This window comes from Rhinolophus ferrumequinum, chromosome 11, assembly GCF_004115265.2.
Source record: "Rhinolophus ferrumequinum isolate MPI-CBG mRhiFer1 chromosome 11, mRhiFer1_v1.p, whole genome shotgun sequence".
Taxonomy (NCBI): Eukaryota; Metazoa; Chordata; class Mammalia; order Chiroptera; family Rhinolophidae; genus Rhinolophus; species Rhinolophus ferrumequinum.
In genome coordinates, this window is record NC_046294.1 from 16,718,245 (window position 1) to 16,736,705 (window position 18,461).

Consider the following 18,461-nt stretch of genomic DNA (forward strand, 5'->3'; position numbering starts at 1 on the left):
GTGTTAAGATATATTTTATAATCAAACTATCTCTGGTATTTCCCAGATAGCCACCAGGTAGCACTACTAAGCAAGGAGGATATTAGGAAGAACTAGATATATAGCGTACTCTCCGTATCTTTAATTACTCAACTCTCCTATGAGAGCAGCCCTGTCTACCAAGCCCACAATATGGGAAAAGGCAAGGTGTAGTTACCCTGTTTCCCTGAAAATAAGACCTAGACAGACAATCAGCTCTAATGTGTCTTTTGGAACAAAAATTAATATAAGACCGGGTATTATATTACATTATATTAGACCCGATCTTATAGTAAAATAAGACCGGATCTTCTATTAATTTTTGCTCCAAAAAATGCATTAGAGCTGATTGTCTGGCTAGGTCTTATTTTCGGGGAAACACATTATTAATGAATATAATTCAACACCTGTGTACTTTTCAGGGTTGACAAAAACATTCATATTTCATGATTTCATAAGCAAACACTGGAAAGCACAACAATGTGAACAAAATGATTTCTAAGATTATGTTTCTAAATATAAAATACTCTTAATTGGTGGCAATTTTAAAACACACTCTATAGAAGTCCCTGGAGGTTTATCAATGCCTTCAGTGTCCATCATAGAGCTCATGCCCTCATGACAATCATTGACTAAATCATTAATTAGCTCTATATTATATCCCAATAGGGGATTCTAGTCTGACACTTTTAATTACTATAATAAATTAACCAGAGACCATCAGTCTTATTAACAGGTGGTTCCTACTTTTCCTTCAAGCTTTCCAAAAGGCCCTAGACATAGGCTGGAGATCAGAAACAAGTAAGTTTGTAGGAAGAAACACCCAAAGAATAATAGCCTGAGTGTAGGCCTGTATCAGTACACTTGGCTATTACTGATGCTGCAGAGAATCAATGATGGATCAAGTTTCCTTCCCAGCGTAACCCAGCACCACCACCAAAAGCAGACCATCAGACAATGACAACGGATTGAATTTACAGGTCTCTTTGATTCAAAAATCAGACACTGTAAAAACATGCTGCTGACCCAAGATTCAAAGGAACAAGAATTAACTTTGCAAGACTGAATGGAACCAATGAGAAAAATTTAATAGTGGTTTTGAGAAAAACCACTATTTTCTTTCCTCTCAATTTCTACAAACGCTCATTGTGTCTGGCTACATTTGGGCAAATTAGAATGGTACACTCTTTGAATGCTATGTTGTTTCTACTGATCCCTTTGAATTCAGGAAAAAGTATTCTCTAGGAAACCTTAACATAGCTTACAAACTGTAGCAGATTATATTTTCCAAATCCAGATTTTATTTTCAAAAAATATCTCCCTTCCCACATGTTCTCTACAGTTACCAAGTCACTCCCCGAGCAAGAGATGGAGTCTTTTCTTCTCTTTTGAATCTGGGCAGGCTCATGACTGCTTTGAAAAACAGAGAATGGCAGAAGTAATGCTCTCTGAATTCTGAGAGTGGGTCACAAAAAGACATCAGCTTCTGCCTATTGCTCTTGGAATATTCACTCTGAGAGAAGATAGTTTCCATGTAGGAAGTCCAACTACCTTGAGATGGCCATGCCACAGAAGCCACAGGCAGGCACTCTGCTCACCAGTCACAGATGAATCCAGTCATTCCCTGCCATGGCACCAAACCGGAAAGAGGAGCCATCTTAGATCTTCCAGACCAGACTATCCATCTGCTGAGTATCACTGAGGGACCTTGGTAATGCCATGAGGAGCAAAAAATTGCCCCCTGAGTCCTGGCAAAATTCCCAACCAGCAGAATTTATGAGCATCTAAAATTGTTATTTCACATTGATAAGTTTTAGGTAGTTTGTTATGCAGCAATAGTAACTGAAACATAAACTAGTAAATTGTTAGGACAAGTTAAAGATGGAAATTGTGTAGAAAATACAACACATACTGATTGGCCTTATCTACAAAACTAATCAGAACAATGGTCAAATATTACACAACATATCTTTACTGCGTTTTACTTTACATGGCAATGTAATTACTTGCATAGGCTCAGTATGAATCTATGCTTCTCCCTACCAGGATATAATCAGAGAAAACAAATTTGTAACCATGACCATGCCAGAAATATTTCATTTAACGGTAAATCTCATTTAATTAGGCATGACAGGCCTGCTACTGTGTTTCCCCGAAAATAAGACCTAGCCAGACCATCAGCTCTAATGCGCCTTTTGGAGCAAAAATTAATATAAGACTCAGTCTTATTTTACTATAAGACCCGGTCTTACATAATATAATATAATACAAGACTGGGCCTTATATTAATTTTTGCTCCAAAAGATGCATTAGAGCTGATTGTCCAGCTAGGTCTTATTTTCGGGGAAACACGGTAGTAAGGAATAAGGATTACGCTCCACTATGTGGAAACAATGCTTCAAATGCCTCCCCGAGATGCTCCTAGTACCTCTATCGCTTGTAAAGCCTCAGTTTTATAGATAGCAAAGAATGTCACTTTCTGGAAGGCCAGGAACATTGAAGAATCTGGGGATCTGAAGTAAGAGGACAGATAACTCTACAGTCATAGATACTACAGGCCAAACCAATAGAGGCCAACTGGATGGTGTCTGGTTCCTGACCTTGGACTGTGCAAAGTTTAAGGTCAATAAAAATAGTTCTGGTACTATAGAAGTGATAGAACAATATATATGACTCTAAAGGCTGCATGAGATTAACCCTCTAATCCTAACATGCAATTCTAGTTTTATTAAACATAAAAGAAAAAAGTTTTTATGTATTCATTCATACCTCATTGTCCTTATGTAAATGAAATAAGCTAAATTTAACAAAACATCCTATTAATGATATTGAGAGTGCTTCAGAAAATTGTGCAACAAACTCACTTGGTCAAATCCATACCATAACTGCACAGATTTGATCATACTTAAGGACGGAAAAAGTGAAACATATATTTTACCTTACCCTATTCATCTGTCTACTATAATAAGCCTGTAAAACTTACATTTCTAAAACTTTTGCATTTCAAGAGAGAAAGTCAATGGAATTACAAGACAATCCTAAAGCTTTACACCTGAGATAAGTTACAAAAAAGAAAAACATCATGTTTGTTTTTAATCAAAGACAGAAATGTGCATTTTTTAAAATCAAAGCTGTTTAAAAACTGTATATAGTCAGCTTTAACACATATGAACTGTACATATCACCACCTCTACAGTGTACAAACCAACTGTTCTGAAAGCTAGTCAGTCTCCCTTGCACTGGGCTTAACTGCAAGTAAAAACTCAGCTCAGAGTTCAAAAATTATCCAAGAGTTTTTCTTTGACAAAGTGAAATGGACAGAAACACTTAATATATACATAGTCCTGGCTAACACGGTAACAGAATTAGCTTATGATATGTGTGATGACTTTCAGCTCGTCTTAATTCAGCGGGTGGCAGGTATCCTCACAAAGCCCTGTAATTTCATCAAAGCCGTCGATCCTGAGAAAGCACTTACCCGCTGTTGGCAAAATATTTAGTTCCCTACTAAATTATATATAATCTTTTACATATTTTTTCTGAAAAACTTTGACTTTGATGAGTAGGCTGCACTCCACACTCACACGGAATTCCTTCTAAAGGCTTCGAATCACCAAGTTGACATAAAGGCAGTGGAGAGTTGAAGGTGAGAGGAGCCAAAAAGTCCCCTGTTTTTCTTGAGTTGGCACCTGCTTTCCTTTTCAATCTCCTCCTTCCTTCTTTTCTTCTCTCAGTCAAATAAGGAAGAAGAAGGGATGAGTTTAACTCACTGGAGTGAATTTAAGAGCTGGACTACAATAGACAAGTTAGCCTAGTTAAACTACCTTGTTAGCCCGAGCTCTGATACAGAAATTGGTATCAGGAGTAGGATCCCAAAAAACAGACCTCAAACGACTTTAGTATGGGTTTGATTTGATCCATGACGCAATAGCATCACCATTAATCACATAAACGCTGGTTGCTGATTAGAATGAAATATGTATTGAAGAAGTGCCTTAAGGGACCCAGCGGCTGCCACCTTTGAGTTTGGCAGAAATGACGAGTACTCAGACTTGGTATGATAGAGCTTCTCCTGAATGCACTGGAGCACTTACCAAAAGCTTGGCTCTTTAAACTTTCAATTCACATTTATGATCAGGGCCAGAGAATTTCTACGGCAGCCCTAATTAAAACGTTTATGTCTTATAGTCACAGAGCTCACCTTGTTAACATCAGATTTAACTGTGCCAGTCGAAGAATTACAATGTAAGTTGAATTTCAGACTCACCATATTTCACATATGAAAGTGAAAGCCCTGAATGAGGAAGAGCGAGACTCTGAGACTTGGGATACCTGTGTAGACTCGGCTGAAGCTGAGAATCTTGAACCCCCATGCTACTCTGAGCTTCTCTTGCCAGTGGACACAGACATACCCTGCTGTCCTGTGTCTGAAGAAATTAGTTTTTCCTGACTTGAAGCACCTGTAATCACTTCACCATAACTCTAAGGGCAGTTTCCTTGCAAGGGAATTCCTCTTCTCAAACCCAACTGGACCATCCCTCACTGCCACCCATAACAGGCTTAGATCATGGCATTCTTTGGGGAATAAGTCCAATCTGATCCACAGAGTAGTAACTTATACACAAAAATAATTGCAAAATTCTGCTACTTTGTATTGGTAGAAACCTGGGAAATCTGTAAGAATGGATTCTAAAAGTGTTAGACCAAAGAAAACGAAATACAACAACAGATTGGGCTGTGTTTTTTTTAAATATAAGCGACTTTCCAGAGACTTAGGAGTCAATGGTTAGCTTATAAATGGAAAGAACTCTCAGAGTTAACTTTGTTGGCTGACTGAAACTTGGACACCAATGATAGCCTACATTTAATAAGACTGGGAGGCCCCAATTTCCCTGGCATAAAGAAGAGGCAGGGATCCAAGGGCTTAAGGAAATAGGAATGTTGGAATGGACTTATCACATGTAACTTGCACACACAACCCCTCCATCACTAGACCCAAAGGGCCCAAGGGATACTCCCTGCACTAAGACTCCAGCTTCAGAACTAGGCTGCTATTATATGGGCAAGAGGTTATCGGGCTGGGCCTTTAACACACTGACAGTCACAAAATTCACCATGTTGCTACAAAATAAGAACCTCTCCATTTTCTCTCTCTACCTCCCTGTTTGTTTCCTTTGTGGTACTTACTATAAACAGCAATTATTTATGTGTCTGTTTTCTTGTTTTGTTTGTTTTTGGGTTTTGACTGATTTGTTTTCTGTCTCCTCCCCTAGCACATAAATTCCCTGAGAGCGAGGACTGAATCTATCTCGTTCACCACTGTATCCTGACTGCCTAGCACAGTACCTGGTACACAGGCATTCCATAAAGATGTGCTGAAGGCATAAACAGAGTTCATCTGTCTTTATTAACATGAAATTCTGGTCCTTTCTTGTCCTGGAATAGATATGTCCACAAAACATTTTCCTCCCAAAGAGATGATTTACATCTGAGTTGAAAACTTGTACAAACTTATAAATCTCTGTGTATTTCTTCAGCTTAGAACAGATGACCTGATATGCTGATATCACCTCTTCCATTAAATTTATATTATTCCCAGAAAAAAAATTTGCAAAATTTTCAACAAGGGGGAATAAAAAAAAACTTTCTTCATAATAAAGGCCAATTCAGTGCCTTCACCATCTGTGCCATGATGAAAATGCTTGAATAGGATCCTGTTTTACTCCAGAATCACATTTCTGCCCACAGTCACGTTACCTCACAAGTTAACCAAATTCTCAAATATCATTAAAGTGTATCTTCTGACTCGTTAAGTAATTGTTGTACTGGCCGGAACACTTGCTGAAAGAGTGTTGTGAGGTAGCTTTTCTTGTTTCTGTACCAAGCAGATGGTGGATTCATTCATATCACAGAATTTCAAAATACAGCATTCCATTTAATAAAAAGCTTCTATTTCTGCATATGAAACCTTTACTTCTGGCAACTAGTAGACGCTTTCATTAACAGCCAATTTTACACACACACACACACACACACACACACACACACACTGCACATTTTTATCAAGAGTTATTGGACACATAACTAGAAGTAACTAAGAAAGAAACAGTACTAAGATCCAGGCAGTACGCTAAGTTCAATTACTGTCTAAGTAACTACACCTCGCTCATTAATGTCACAGCTTAATTCAAATTCACACCTCAGCAAAACTGCAAAATACTGTATGTCTTGGACCTTCAGGATTGCATTTACATAGTGGAAACCTTGAAAGTTAAAATCCTTAAATGCCAAAGATTTATTGTATATCCATACATCACATGCTCACCTTTGTAAAGATCTGTGCTTGCAGCAGCAGGGTTACAAAACAAAAACATTTAACACACTTGGGCCAGCCCGGTGGCTCAGGCGATTAGAGCTCCATGCTCCTAACTCCGAAGGCTGCCGGTTCGATTCCCACATGGGCCAGTGGGCTCTCAACCACAAGGTTGCCAGTTCAATTCCTCCAGTCCCACAAGGGATAGTGGGCAGTGCCCCTTGCAACTAAGATTGAACACGGCACCTTGAGCTGAGCTGCCGCTGAGCTCCTGGATGGCTCAGTTGGTTGGAGCGCGTCCTCTCAACCACAAGGTTGCCGGTTCGACTCCCGCAAGGGATGGTGGTCTCCGTCCCCTGCAACTAGCAACAGCAACTGGACCTGGAGCTGAGCTGCGCCCTCCACAACTAAGACTGAAAGGACAACAACTTGACGCTGAACTAAGATTGAAAGGACAACAACTTGACTTGGACAAAAAAAAAAAAAAGAGTCCTGGAAGTGCACACTGTTCCCCAATAAAGTCCTGTTCTCCTTCCCCAATAAAAAAAACAAAACAAACAAACAAAAAAAAACAACATTTAACACACTTAATATTAGGAATCTATAAAGATCTGTTTTTCACCTAACGATAAAATGCATCTACATGTAGTCTGTCCAGTAGGATCAGCTATGGTCTGTAAAGAAATAATAACAAAAATATATATCTCACAAGAATGTTTGAAGGATCAAAGGAGATAATACATGTGAGGGACTAAATAAATAATAAAGCACTATGTAAATGTGAGTAGTAGGGGGTAATGTAAATAATAAAATACATCATATTGTACACCTTAAACTTACATCATTTTATATGTCAATTATATATCAATAAAGCTGGGAAAAATAATAATAAAAAGCAGTAGAAATCCTCTCTCATCTGATTTAGGGCAGTTTGTTACTTGGCTACTCAGAGAAGTTAAAGCGAGGAATCCTAGAAAATGATAAATATACATTGTAACTATTTACTTTAATTTAAACCACATATGATTCATTCACTAGTCCTCTGTTTAGGGCCAAGATCTTATCGTTGAGTTCAGATCTGCTGACTGGAATTCCCGTCTTTCTTGCATAAACCACACCCAAAATGCATCATTTTTTGATTGCAGTTCCAATTCTTGTAAAAAGCAGCAAGAACTTCAATATGTATAAAACGATCAGAGAGCAATTTTCTTTTTATTTTTAATAATTTTTCCAATATTTTACACTTGTTTTGTTCGCCCCTAATTTGACAACCAATTTCTGAAACAATTTGCTCTCTCACTTTTTTTCAGAGCATTTTACTTAGTTTTTGTAGAAGCAAGTCTTTTTACACTAACATTGCATCAGTGTACAGAATATTTAATAACAAATGCTTTCAGTGTAAGTGAGTTTGGGAACAAACACAACTGATTCTTAATAAGTAAACAATTTGTGGGCATGAAAGTGCATAAAGCATCAAACTGAGAAGCCCACCAGCCACAAAGAGCATACTGGGAACATAAAGCAGTTTGTTTTACCAAGGAAATGGACAGCACTGGTGCTTATCCATCTGGTTGGTTCATTAGATGTCAGTTAAGAGAGTCTTGGCCATATTATCTAATTCAGGTCTCAAGCACAGCTGACTAAGAAGAAAGTTCAAAACAGTTTCCCCGTCACATGCATATATGCTACCTTTTCAATTTTTCCTCAATCATGTAAGATATACACTTCAGAGACTATGAAGTCAAAGAGGAAAAAAAACACACCAGATATGTCAGTTATACAGACTAGTCTTCCTTTTCCTTAAGTTCAGTGAAATCTCACTGAACAGTAACAATAGCAATAACTAACAACATTGGTACAGTTTGCAAAGAATGTTTACATATTCTTGTTTGAGTTTTACATAATGAACCTGTTACCAGATGTCTCTTGACATCAATGTTTAAAAGTGTTAGAATCTTGCAATCACTAGAGTCACTGGATATGCTGTAGTCTTGAACAGTGCTCTGACTAGGGCCAGGGTTTAGATGTGCTACATTGAAAGCTGTGTGTAATTATCAAAATGGGGGGGGGCTTGAGTTCTTTAGCCACTTGAATCAGATTTACTTTTGTTAAATGATGCTTTTTTATCTGTTATCTGGATGGATTTTTATTCATTATATTCTGGTCTGTAATGTGTACAAATTTAGCATCTATTGTCATTAAAAAGTGTTTGTAATGCCATTTTGATGTGCCTAAATTTAATTAATACTAACTTTATTAAACTCCTCATTTAAAAAAAAGACACGCAAGAATATTGAAAACAAAGCAATAGAAAAGGTTTAAGTAGAACATGATAAAATAATCAGAGAATTTGACTCTTGACAAAAGAAACTAAATGAGTCAGTAAAAGACATTTTAAGCAAATTACAATAGCCCTATATAATTATATAATTTGAAAAAAATTGATGATCCAGCTTTAAAACATCCCATTAACAACGTGAAAAAGAAGCTTTCTGAACCATAAATATGTCAGTGCTAGATATCTGCTTGAAAACATTAAACTCAGATTAGCCGTCTTGCTTTTATAATCATGACGGGAGGGGAAGGTGATGTGAGAACTTACTTATTTCACTGGAGACCTGGTTAAGCTTATCCTGTGACCTGCTGATAAGGACGAGCTTCATCCCACACTTTGCTAACTGAAACAATAAAAGAGACACCAAACAGTTAAATCACACCTGTGCATTTCATTTGGAAACAGAAGTTAGACATAGCGTCATTTTAAGAAAACCTGGTCATATGATAATCCAAATTAAAAAACAAATAAACCCAAGGGTAATAAATGGGCGATCCAAAAGGAAGACTTGACAAAAGGATTCCCCAAAGTTCTCTTTCTAAATCAAGCTAGTCTAGTATATAAATATCAAAGGGTTTTAGAAGAACACTGTTACTTTTCACTTTGTACCCATCTGTATGTTTGAGTTTTCAAAATCATAATTATTTATTATTACTTCTATAATTTCAAATGAACTTCAAAAGTTTTTGTTCAGACTGCATACATAAAGACCAGAGGACTGGCAAAAAAAACAACAACAAAAACTGTATTTGAAATGTTAGGGAATCCTAAAAACAGAATCAATTTTAAAATTTTTATTTAAGCATTATATTTTATGGACAACAAAGGCAAATGTCAAACTAAGATAGTTAATTGGATAAATTAATAAAGAATTTCCTGAGGAGCACCTCCTATGTACTTACCTAGCACTGTGTAAGTGCCGCAAAGAATGAATAAGATTTACAGGAATGTGGTTTCTACCACCAAGACACAAAAATATAGGGGCAGAGGAAAAAACACTGATATACACAAGCCTTTTTAGTGAACTATTCCAGACAGTAGATAAATGAGCAATAAATTAACTGCTATGAACTACAAGTGATTTAGTAAATAAATATTCCAGTTTTAAATCCTAAAGTCAATTTTTATTAAGTAATGAGTGACTGCAAATGAGAACATACAGAACATTTTTAAAAATAAAAATAACAAAAGTTGATAATAATTTGCTAAATTAATCTGCAATTAAAACCACTAAGGGACCCATGAATCCATACTGATATATATACTTTTTTTCTTAACAGAGGAGGAGGAACAAGTAAAAGCTCTTGTTTATAGAAAAACAGCATCTAATGTAAAAGGAAAGATATCATTAGAAAAATCACCATTTTTAAACCGCCATGGAAATAACTAACTTTTAAGACAAAAAAAATTGTCAATGGATGTTCCAATCATTGGATGAAAATTTGGGAGGAAATAGGATATTCATAGTCTCAAAGATGAATAACAAATCCCCAAACTGAAATCTCACATATTCCTTTGAATTACGAAGGGGAAAGCACCTTTACAATGGGGAGTTATGGTGGGCAGCATGTTCATAAATGACTTATCTTAACATAATCGATAATGGAACAAGTGGACTTCTTGTGCCTCGTGGTAAGATAAACTCTGAATGATACAATAACACCTGTGTAGCATTCCTGATAAAAAACAATGTTTAACCTGAATCCAATCTTGAGGAAACAATTAGACAAATCCAAGTTCAGAAACCTTTCACAAAACAACTGGCCTGGATTTATTAAAAATACCACTGTTATAAAAGAAACAACAAAAGTCTAGGGAACAGGGAACTCTTCCATTCAAGAGCTATGACACCTAAATGCAATGCATAATCCTTAACAGGATCTTGGAACCAAAAAAAGGAGCTATAAAGAGTTTATGGGGACAAGTGGGCAACTTGCAAATGGGCTGTATGTTATATAATAGTACTGTATCAAGTTCAACTTTCCACATGTGACCACGGTATTGTGGTTATAAGGGTGTGTTCTAATTCTTAGAAGATTCATGCTGAAATATGTAGGGGTGAATTGTTATGATGTCTGTAACTCACAAACGATCCAGCCAAATTATAATTATAATAATAAAGAAAGTTAGATGTGGCACATGTTAACAATTGGTGAATCTGGTGAAGGGTCTATGTGTGTTTGTTGTATTTTTCTTGCAACTTTTCTGCAGCTTTCATATTCAAAATAAACAAATGAGAGAGTTAGTGGATCTGCCGGGGTCTATCACAATTGGTCAATAGCAGAGGCCGTGGGTGCCTTCATGGAAGTGGCAGGCAGGGAAGCTTGCCTTCAGAGCACTGCCAAGGTTCCAGCTTCTTATCATGCTCTTTAAACTATTATGGTTTCCTATCCTTTAAGGACATTACAGAGAACTGCCTCTGTCTGTATGTATCTTTCTATCAATCACAGCTCTTCTTGTGTCAGTGATACATGGACTAGCCTGGAAACGTAACCACTATGTAATAATACATTCACCTTTGGAAAATAGTTTTCAAAACAGTTAACTTTCAAAACCAAGAGGTGTCCATACTTACACACTACAAAATAAAATTACACTAAACTTGTCACAATTTCAACTTACCAGGAAAAGTTTTATATTCATTTTGTCCTTATATTTTTAATACCAAAAAGAAAGATTTGGAAAATGACCTACCTCTTCTGCATATGATTTCCCAATTCCATCAGTACTACCTGTGACAACTGAGGAAAGAAAAAAAGCAACAGTTTAGTTTAAGAATTACATTAAAGCACTGATCACACACAGTTAGGACCACCACTTAGACACAAGAAGACCTATTTAATACTTTGGCGTAAAAGATGGAACAATATCAGTGGTTCAAATGTAGGGCTGAATACCCACCACAGTGGCTAAAGTGAAAAAGACTACAATACCACGTGCTTACAAGGATGTGAAGTAACTGGAACCCTCAGACACCGCTGGAAGGTGGCAGTGTCTTTCCAAAATGCAACCATTTCAGAAACAATATTTGGCATTGTGTCCACAATAAAACACATGCCTACCCTATGACCTAGCAATTCCCAAAAGATACAAATGCATGTCTACCAAAAGAATGTCCATGGTAGCTTTATTTACACATAGTAGGTAAACATACCCAAATATTCAGCTACAGGAGAATTAGTAAGTAAACTGAAGTAGATTCATACAATGGAATATGAAATAGCAACAAAAAAGAACAAATTACTGACATAAGTAAATATGAACAAATCTCCCAGGTATCATGTTGAGTGAAAAAAGCCTTACATAAAAGTGTACAAGTCAAAACAAGGCAAAACTAATCTGTGATGACAGAACTCAGAATATTGGTTACCTCTGGGTAAGAGGGTAGATAACAAGGAGGAAGCATTAAGGGAAACCTCAAGGTAAAGAAAATATTCTACATCTTGGGGGGAGGGTGTGTGTGTGTGTGTGTGTGTGTGTGTGTGTAAAAATTCATTGAGCTGTACACTCAAGTACTCACTGTTATACCTCAACAAACTAATTTTTAAAAATTATGGGTAGTGAAATAATTAACATCTATTTCTTCTATGGGAAGAAACTTACTTCTCTTACAAGCTCAAAAAACTTGGGCAGCAGAAACATTTGAAAATTCTAACGGGTCAGGCTACACCATAGGTATCTTATCTCTGAAATACTGAAATCATGTTTGTTACAAATTCAGTTTGGGGATACTCCCCAAACTTCTCTAAGAGTTTTTCCAAACCATTTACAGATTACGGAAAACAAAGAATGATGTAAAGTAGGAATTTTTTGCATTTGTCCTAAAACCACTTCTTTCAAATTATACAAGATGGCCCCTTCCTTTTACTATTCAGAAATATACGAGACACATTCACCTTCTTCCTAGCCATGTCATTCATAATCTCATATATTTTCATCATGTTCCTGCGTGGCCTTCATCTTTCCAGTTTCAAAACTTTTTAGAATTAAAAAAAGTCAAACATATCCAAAAATAAAGAGAACAGCGTAACAAACTCCCATGTACCCATGACTCAGCTTCACCAACCATCAACCCAAGCTCCATCTTTTTTTATCTATACCCCCACCAGTTTCCTCCCATCTCAGATAATTTTGAAATGAATCCCTACCATCACATTTCATTCATACGTATTTCAATATGTATGCTTTTGAAAATAACCACAATACCATTAACACATTCCTAACATGTGAATAATAAATTCCCTGATATCATCCAAATCAGTATAGAAATTTTCCTCCAAATGTTTCAAAAAACTCCTAATAATCTGGTCGAATCAGGATTCAGTAAGTTCCATACTTAAAATTGGTGAATGTCTGCTAAATCTCTTTTAATCCATAGCTTCCATCTATCCATCTACCTATCTATCTTATCTATTTAATCTCCATCTCTCTCTCTCTCCCTTCCCCCTTCCTACTCCCTTTATCCCCTCATTTGTTGAAGATATTGGGTCATATGTCTATACTTTCTCAGCCTGGCATTTGCTGATTTCATTCCCCTGATGTCATGTTTTTCTGTCCCCTAGTGGTTGGCTATCGATGTTTGATCAAACTCAGGTTTGATTTTTGGTGAGTATACTTTCTACTAAGTAATATTACATATTTGCATTAGGAGGCATATTTCTGGTTATCTTTCTTTTTGCTTTATTAGAGCCATTTGATGATATGTTATTTCATTAGAGGTTGCAAAATCGTGGTATTTAAATTCTATCATTCCATCTTCATTTATTAGCTGGAATATTTCCATAGAGAAATGATTCCTTATTAGTTATTTGGTTACAATGATACAGAGTTTGCCTGGAAACACAAAATAAATGTTTGTTTTTCTCCTTTATTTACCAGTTTTCAAAATAAACTGGTTCCCTAGCATCTTCCAAAGGTAACCCAGGTTTTCATCGTTGTGGTTTTGTTTATAAGAAACAATTAGTGGATTTAACCATATGTGGTAGAGCCCATCTGTATGCAAGTCATGCATCACGTGAAAGTCTCTCCAATCTCGTGATCAATTCAATTGCACATTTCTGTAACTTTTCATCTCCTGAGTATTTTGGAGGCATGGGGACCCAAATTTTACACTATGCTATTACTGATTCACTAATGTTTCACACATGAAGGATAAATATTTTCTAATGTTTCCAATTCTCTCCTTTTCCTTCTGTGATAAACTTTTCTGCTCTCTCCAAGACCCCCAGAACTTCAGCTCCTCTCCACTTCCTTCCCCGCCTCATATGAGCTCCACAAACTCCACTGTTCCAGATCACTTCAAACAAAAGAAGCTTTTCTCTCCTCTCAAATCCACAGTGCTTTACATGCATTTCTCTTTTGGCACTCACCACCAACCTCTACTATGAGTTGTACTTCCTCACGTGTGCATGTCTTAATTCTTCTAGCTGATTCCAGGCTCCTTGTCATGTGACACGCACAAGGTAGGTGGCTCAGTAGTCACTTGCATGAAGGATACTCAGTTCTTACTGGGTCTCACTGCAAAACACACACTTAGACTGTTTCCCTGAGGACCTGGTTTCTCAAAGTTCTTCACTTTATAAGTACAGTACCTTACACTTGTAATGTATCTGCCAATTACCTATCTATTTACAGAGTCCTTGGTACCTGTAAACAGATTATTCTGTTTATTCTCTACAGCTGTGGAGCAAGCAAATTCTATACATGGTTACAGTAATGAATTGATAGCAATATCAGATTTCTCAGATTAGGTGCTTAAAATCCCTTAATAAAAAAATTATCAAGAGCTAAACTATAATAAAGTCACTCCATGTAACATATCCAGAATTTGAGGCCTGGAATATACATATTTCAAAAGACTACAGATGACTCTGGTTGTGTGTATGTGTGTGTGTGTGTGTCTACATTCTCTGTCACATGGTAGGTAGCATGTTTGCAATAACATACAAACATAACCAAGTCACCTGTTAAACTTCAGTTAATTATAAAAGTTTAACTCAATGCAAAAAGTATTTAAATGTGTTTATTTAAGACACAGAGGGTAGCGACAAAGAATGTCCAGCTTTTGCTGTTAAAGATGTATCCTTTGCTTTAAAGCAGGGGTGTCCAAACTGCGGCCCGCAATCCATTTTTTATTGGCCCGCAGCAAATTTCAAAAATATATTTCGTTTACTTAAATAAACCAGGTGAGGCAACACGTACTTCACCTCGAGTGAGGGGCCCGGCTGTTTGTGTGTTTTACCGCATATGGCCCTTGGTGAAAAACGTTGAGAAAATTTGGACACCCCTGCTTTAAAGCTATGTGTATCTTCCAACACTAGTAGCAGAGATAACAGCTCATCATTAGATAGAAAAATCCCCTAATCAAGTTCAATAACTTTTTATTTCTATTAATGGAAGTGTTATCCTCAATACTAGGAAGCTAGCATATTGTCTGGGGAGTCAAGTCTTCATCATTAATTTTAGGAAGCTAACCAAAGCACACCATCTTAAATCAAAAGTCTTTTGTGGTTGCTTCTTGGGTGCTAAGGATCAAGACAGGAAAGAGATAACTCACTTTTATTCTTCTTACTGTTAACCGTGTGCATGTACTGCCTCTCTGAAAAAGAAGTCTTTTCCTTTTTTGATGGACTCTTCATCGATTCCAGTTTCCGAAAAATCAGTGCAGTATTGCTTAAATCAGTGTTTCCTGAGGTCACGTAATATTTTCTTAAAACTGATATTTAAATAAAAGTTAATAGAATACAATTACTTAATTACTATTTACTTATTTGATTATAAGTAAAAAAAACCCATCAGTTCCAATTAATATAGAATATTAGTGTAACATGTGTGCATATATATGTATATATATTAACATTTTTAAATATTCATCAATGCAGTACCTAAAATGATGTCTTGGTTTGTCTTTTGGAAAACACTGATCTAAGCACTATCACTCTAATATACCTACCACCTTGCAATGAAAACCAAATAAAATAACAAAGGCTAACTCCCTAATCATCCAAATTAGAAGTATTGCTTATTGTTGTTTTTTTGTGATTTCTTAAAATGAAAAAATTAAGCGCACATAGCCACACTGATGTAAGGATGAAATGTGCAAAAACAACCCTAGGGACCCATCCTTCATATGTTATGTATGTACACATCTGGGCCAGAGCCTACGGTCTTCCTCAATATCCATCCTTCCCCTCCTTTTTTGCAGCAATCACGGCCTGGAATACAGACCTCTTTTCCAACTTCCTTAGCAGCTAGGTGTGGCCATGTGATTAAGTTCTAGAAATAAGTTGCAAGCAGTGTTGCAAGGGATTTTGAGAAAGGCTGCTTAAAGGAAGTGGACTCAGCAGGGAGAGGCCCCTTTTTGCTCTTCACAGAGCCAATTTAAGTGATGGCTGTAGATCGAGCAGTCCTGAACCATGAAGTAACTAACTAACCTTGAGGGTAGAAGCCATGGGCTAAGATGAAGGAACATACTCATAGGAACCAAGGTTCCTGATGACTCCATGGAATTACCATGCCACTTTTTTTAACCAACTTTTTTTTTTTTTTTACTGCTTACCACAGTGAATCAGACATATACAGAAAGTCTAGTCTTCTTTACAATGGATGGAAACAAAAAACAAAAAACTTCTATGCTGCTAAAGTCATTATTATAAGGCCAGAAAAGCGAGAGTCAGCTGTCAGTAAATTCTTAAAACAAAATATTTAGTATTCACATCTTAAGAATATTTGCTCAAGGTATTTCACTGATGTTATGCAATTAATTCTCACAACAGCTATCACTGCAATCTAAGCTACCATCTCAAAACGTAAGGATTTGCGCAGTGAACCTTTCAGTCCCTCCTCACTCAATTCATGCTATACATAGTTAAGAATTATCTTTCTCAAATACTATTTTTATAATCTCATTCTCCTGTCAAGCAGTGACGTCGTTTTCCTATTGCCAATTATAATATAAAAGAACTTGAAACACAAATCCATTCACTTCTCCCCATTGCCACTACCTGGGGCGACCGTCATTCATCTCCCACTACAACTACTGCACCCGCTTCTAACTCATTCACCTGCCCCCATTCTTATTCCTCTCCAATTCATTCTCCAACTGCAGCCAAGGAGATACTCCAAATGTCAAATCTGACATCACTTCCCTGCCTAAATAAAACCTGCCAATGGTTTCCCACTGCCCTTGTTCTTGACAAGGTCTTCCATGAGCTGACATTAACACCCATCACTTTCCTCCTACCTTGGTCATGCTGAAATTTTTCCAGTTCCTCCAGGTAACATGGTCTCTCTTCACAGATGCTTCTCCCCCTACTCCCACTTTTACTCCAACCAGTGTCTCCCTTATCCTTCAGGTCTTCAGTTGAATATCTCCTCTCCCATGAAGCCTTCCTTGACCTCTAGAACAACAGGATGTCACAGCTGTCTGCCCCCATTGTACTCTGTACTTCCTCTTCATGACATTCCTCATATAGATTTCCATAAAATTGTCTGGGTCACCACTGTTGACCCTAAAACATCCAGTTATTTTACCAGCAAAAATGTGTTTACTCAAGAATAGCAGAGAATTGCAATTTGGGGCAATCATGCTATAGCAAAACCTACAGGCAAGTCCAGCAAACAAAGGAAAGTTATTTTATAGAGAAAAAGGAGGAATTTGGGAGGGGGTGCTTTGAATTAAAAGTCCATTGGAGAAAAGTGAGAATTCAGGGTGGTGATGCTTCTCATTGGCTGCATTGTGCGAGTTCCTATTGGCTGGGCTTGTTGCTAGGCAAGGAGAAAATCTTCTTTCCACCCGCTGGAGTAGTAGAGACCTCTCTTATTGGGATTGCAAGGTACATCTCTTCATTTTGAGTCTGCAATTGACACCTCTTCCTGCTGGGGTAACTGAGGTGGAGTGGTAGTGCCTGAAAACTCCCCATTCAAGCCTCCTGACTCCATTTAAAATGAGGTTTCTTTTTCTCATTTTCACACCACAGGCAACTGCTAGCACAGTGCCCGGCAAAAAGTAGTTGATTAATGAGGTTTTGATGGATGAATAAATGAGTGAATGAATAAAAGGAGGTTATGAGTGGAAAGCTAGGCTCTTAGACACAATCCACTGCTTTATCCACAATATTTTTGGAAATAATGCCCAAGCATCTACTGTACACAAACCCCATATACTCCCCAGCCCCTCTCAACATAAAGAATCAGTGATCTAAAATAAAATTTAAGAAATTTAACAGAGAAGTTTAACTTTGTCCTGTGGGTAATATATTTTCAAAGGATTCTAAGGCTATCCTTGAAAAGAAATTATTTCCTTTTTATTTTATGTTTAATATACCATATTTTTATTTTTTGTTAATTACATGTTTGTTTGTTTTTTCAATTACAGCTGAGATTCAGTATTATATTCGTTTCAGGTATACAGCATAGTTGTTAGATGTTTATATAACTTACAAAGTGATCCCCCCAATAAGTCTAGTACCCAGCTGGCACCATACATAGCTATTAAAATATTATTGACTATATTCCCTATGCTATACTTCATATCCCCACTACTGTTTGGTAACTACCAACTTGTACTTTTTAACCTCATGTTTTTCACCGAGCCCCCCAACCCCCCTCCCCTGTGGCAACCATCATTTTGTTCTCTATATCTATGAGTCTGTTTCTGTTTTGTTTGTTCGTTTATTAGATTCCACATATAAGTGAAATCATATGGTATTTGTCTTTCTGTCTGACTTATTTCACTTAGCATCATACCCTTTAGGTCCATCCATGTTGTTACAAATGGTTCATTCTTTCCTATGG

General features: G+C 36.9%; 1 protein-coding gene across 1 annotated transcript in view; it reads right to left on the reverse strand.

Moving 5' to 3' along the window:
* The window catches only part of HSD17B12 (hydroxysteroid 17-beta dehydrogenase 12), a 138,296-nt gene that overhangs the window by 80,238 nt on the left and 39,597 nt on the right, over positions 1 to 18,461 (reverse strand). Inside the window, exons 2-3 of the mRNA XM_033120422.1 lie at positions 11,361 to 11,407; positions 8,934 to 9,009 (exon numbers count right to left, since the gene is read on the reverse strand). Of these exons, the coding sequence (XP_032976313.1) occupies positions 8,934 to 9,009; positions 11,361 to 11,407 (123 nt within the window). The remainder of the gene's footprint in view (positions 1 to 8,933; positions 9,010 to 11,360; positions 11,408 to 18,461) is intronic.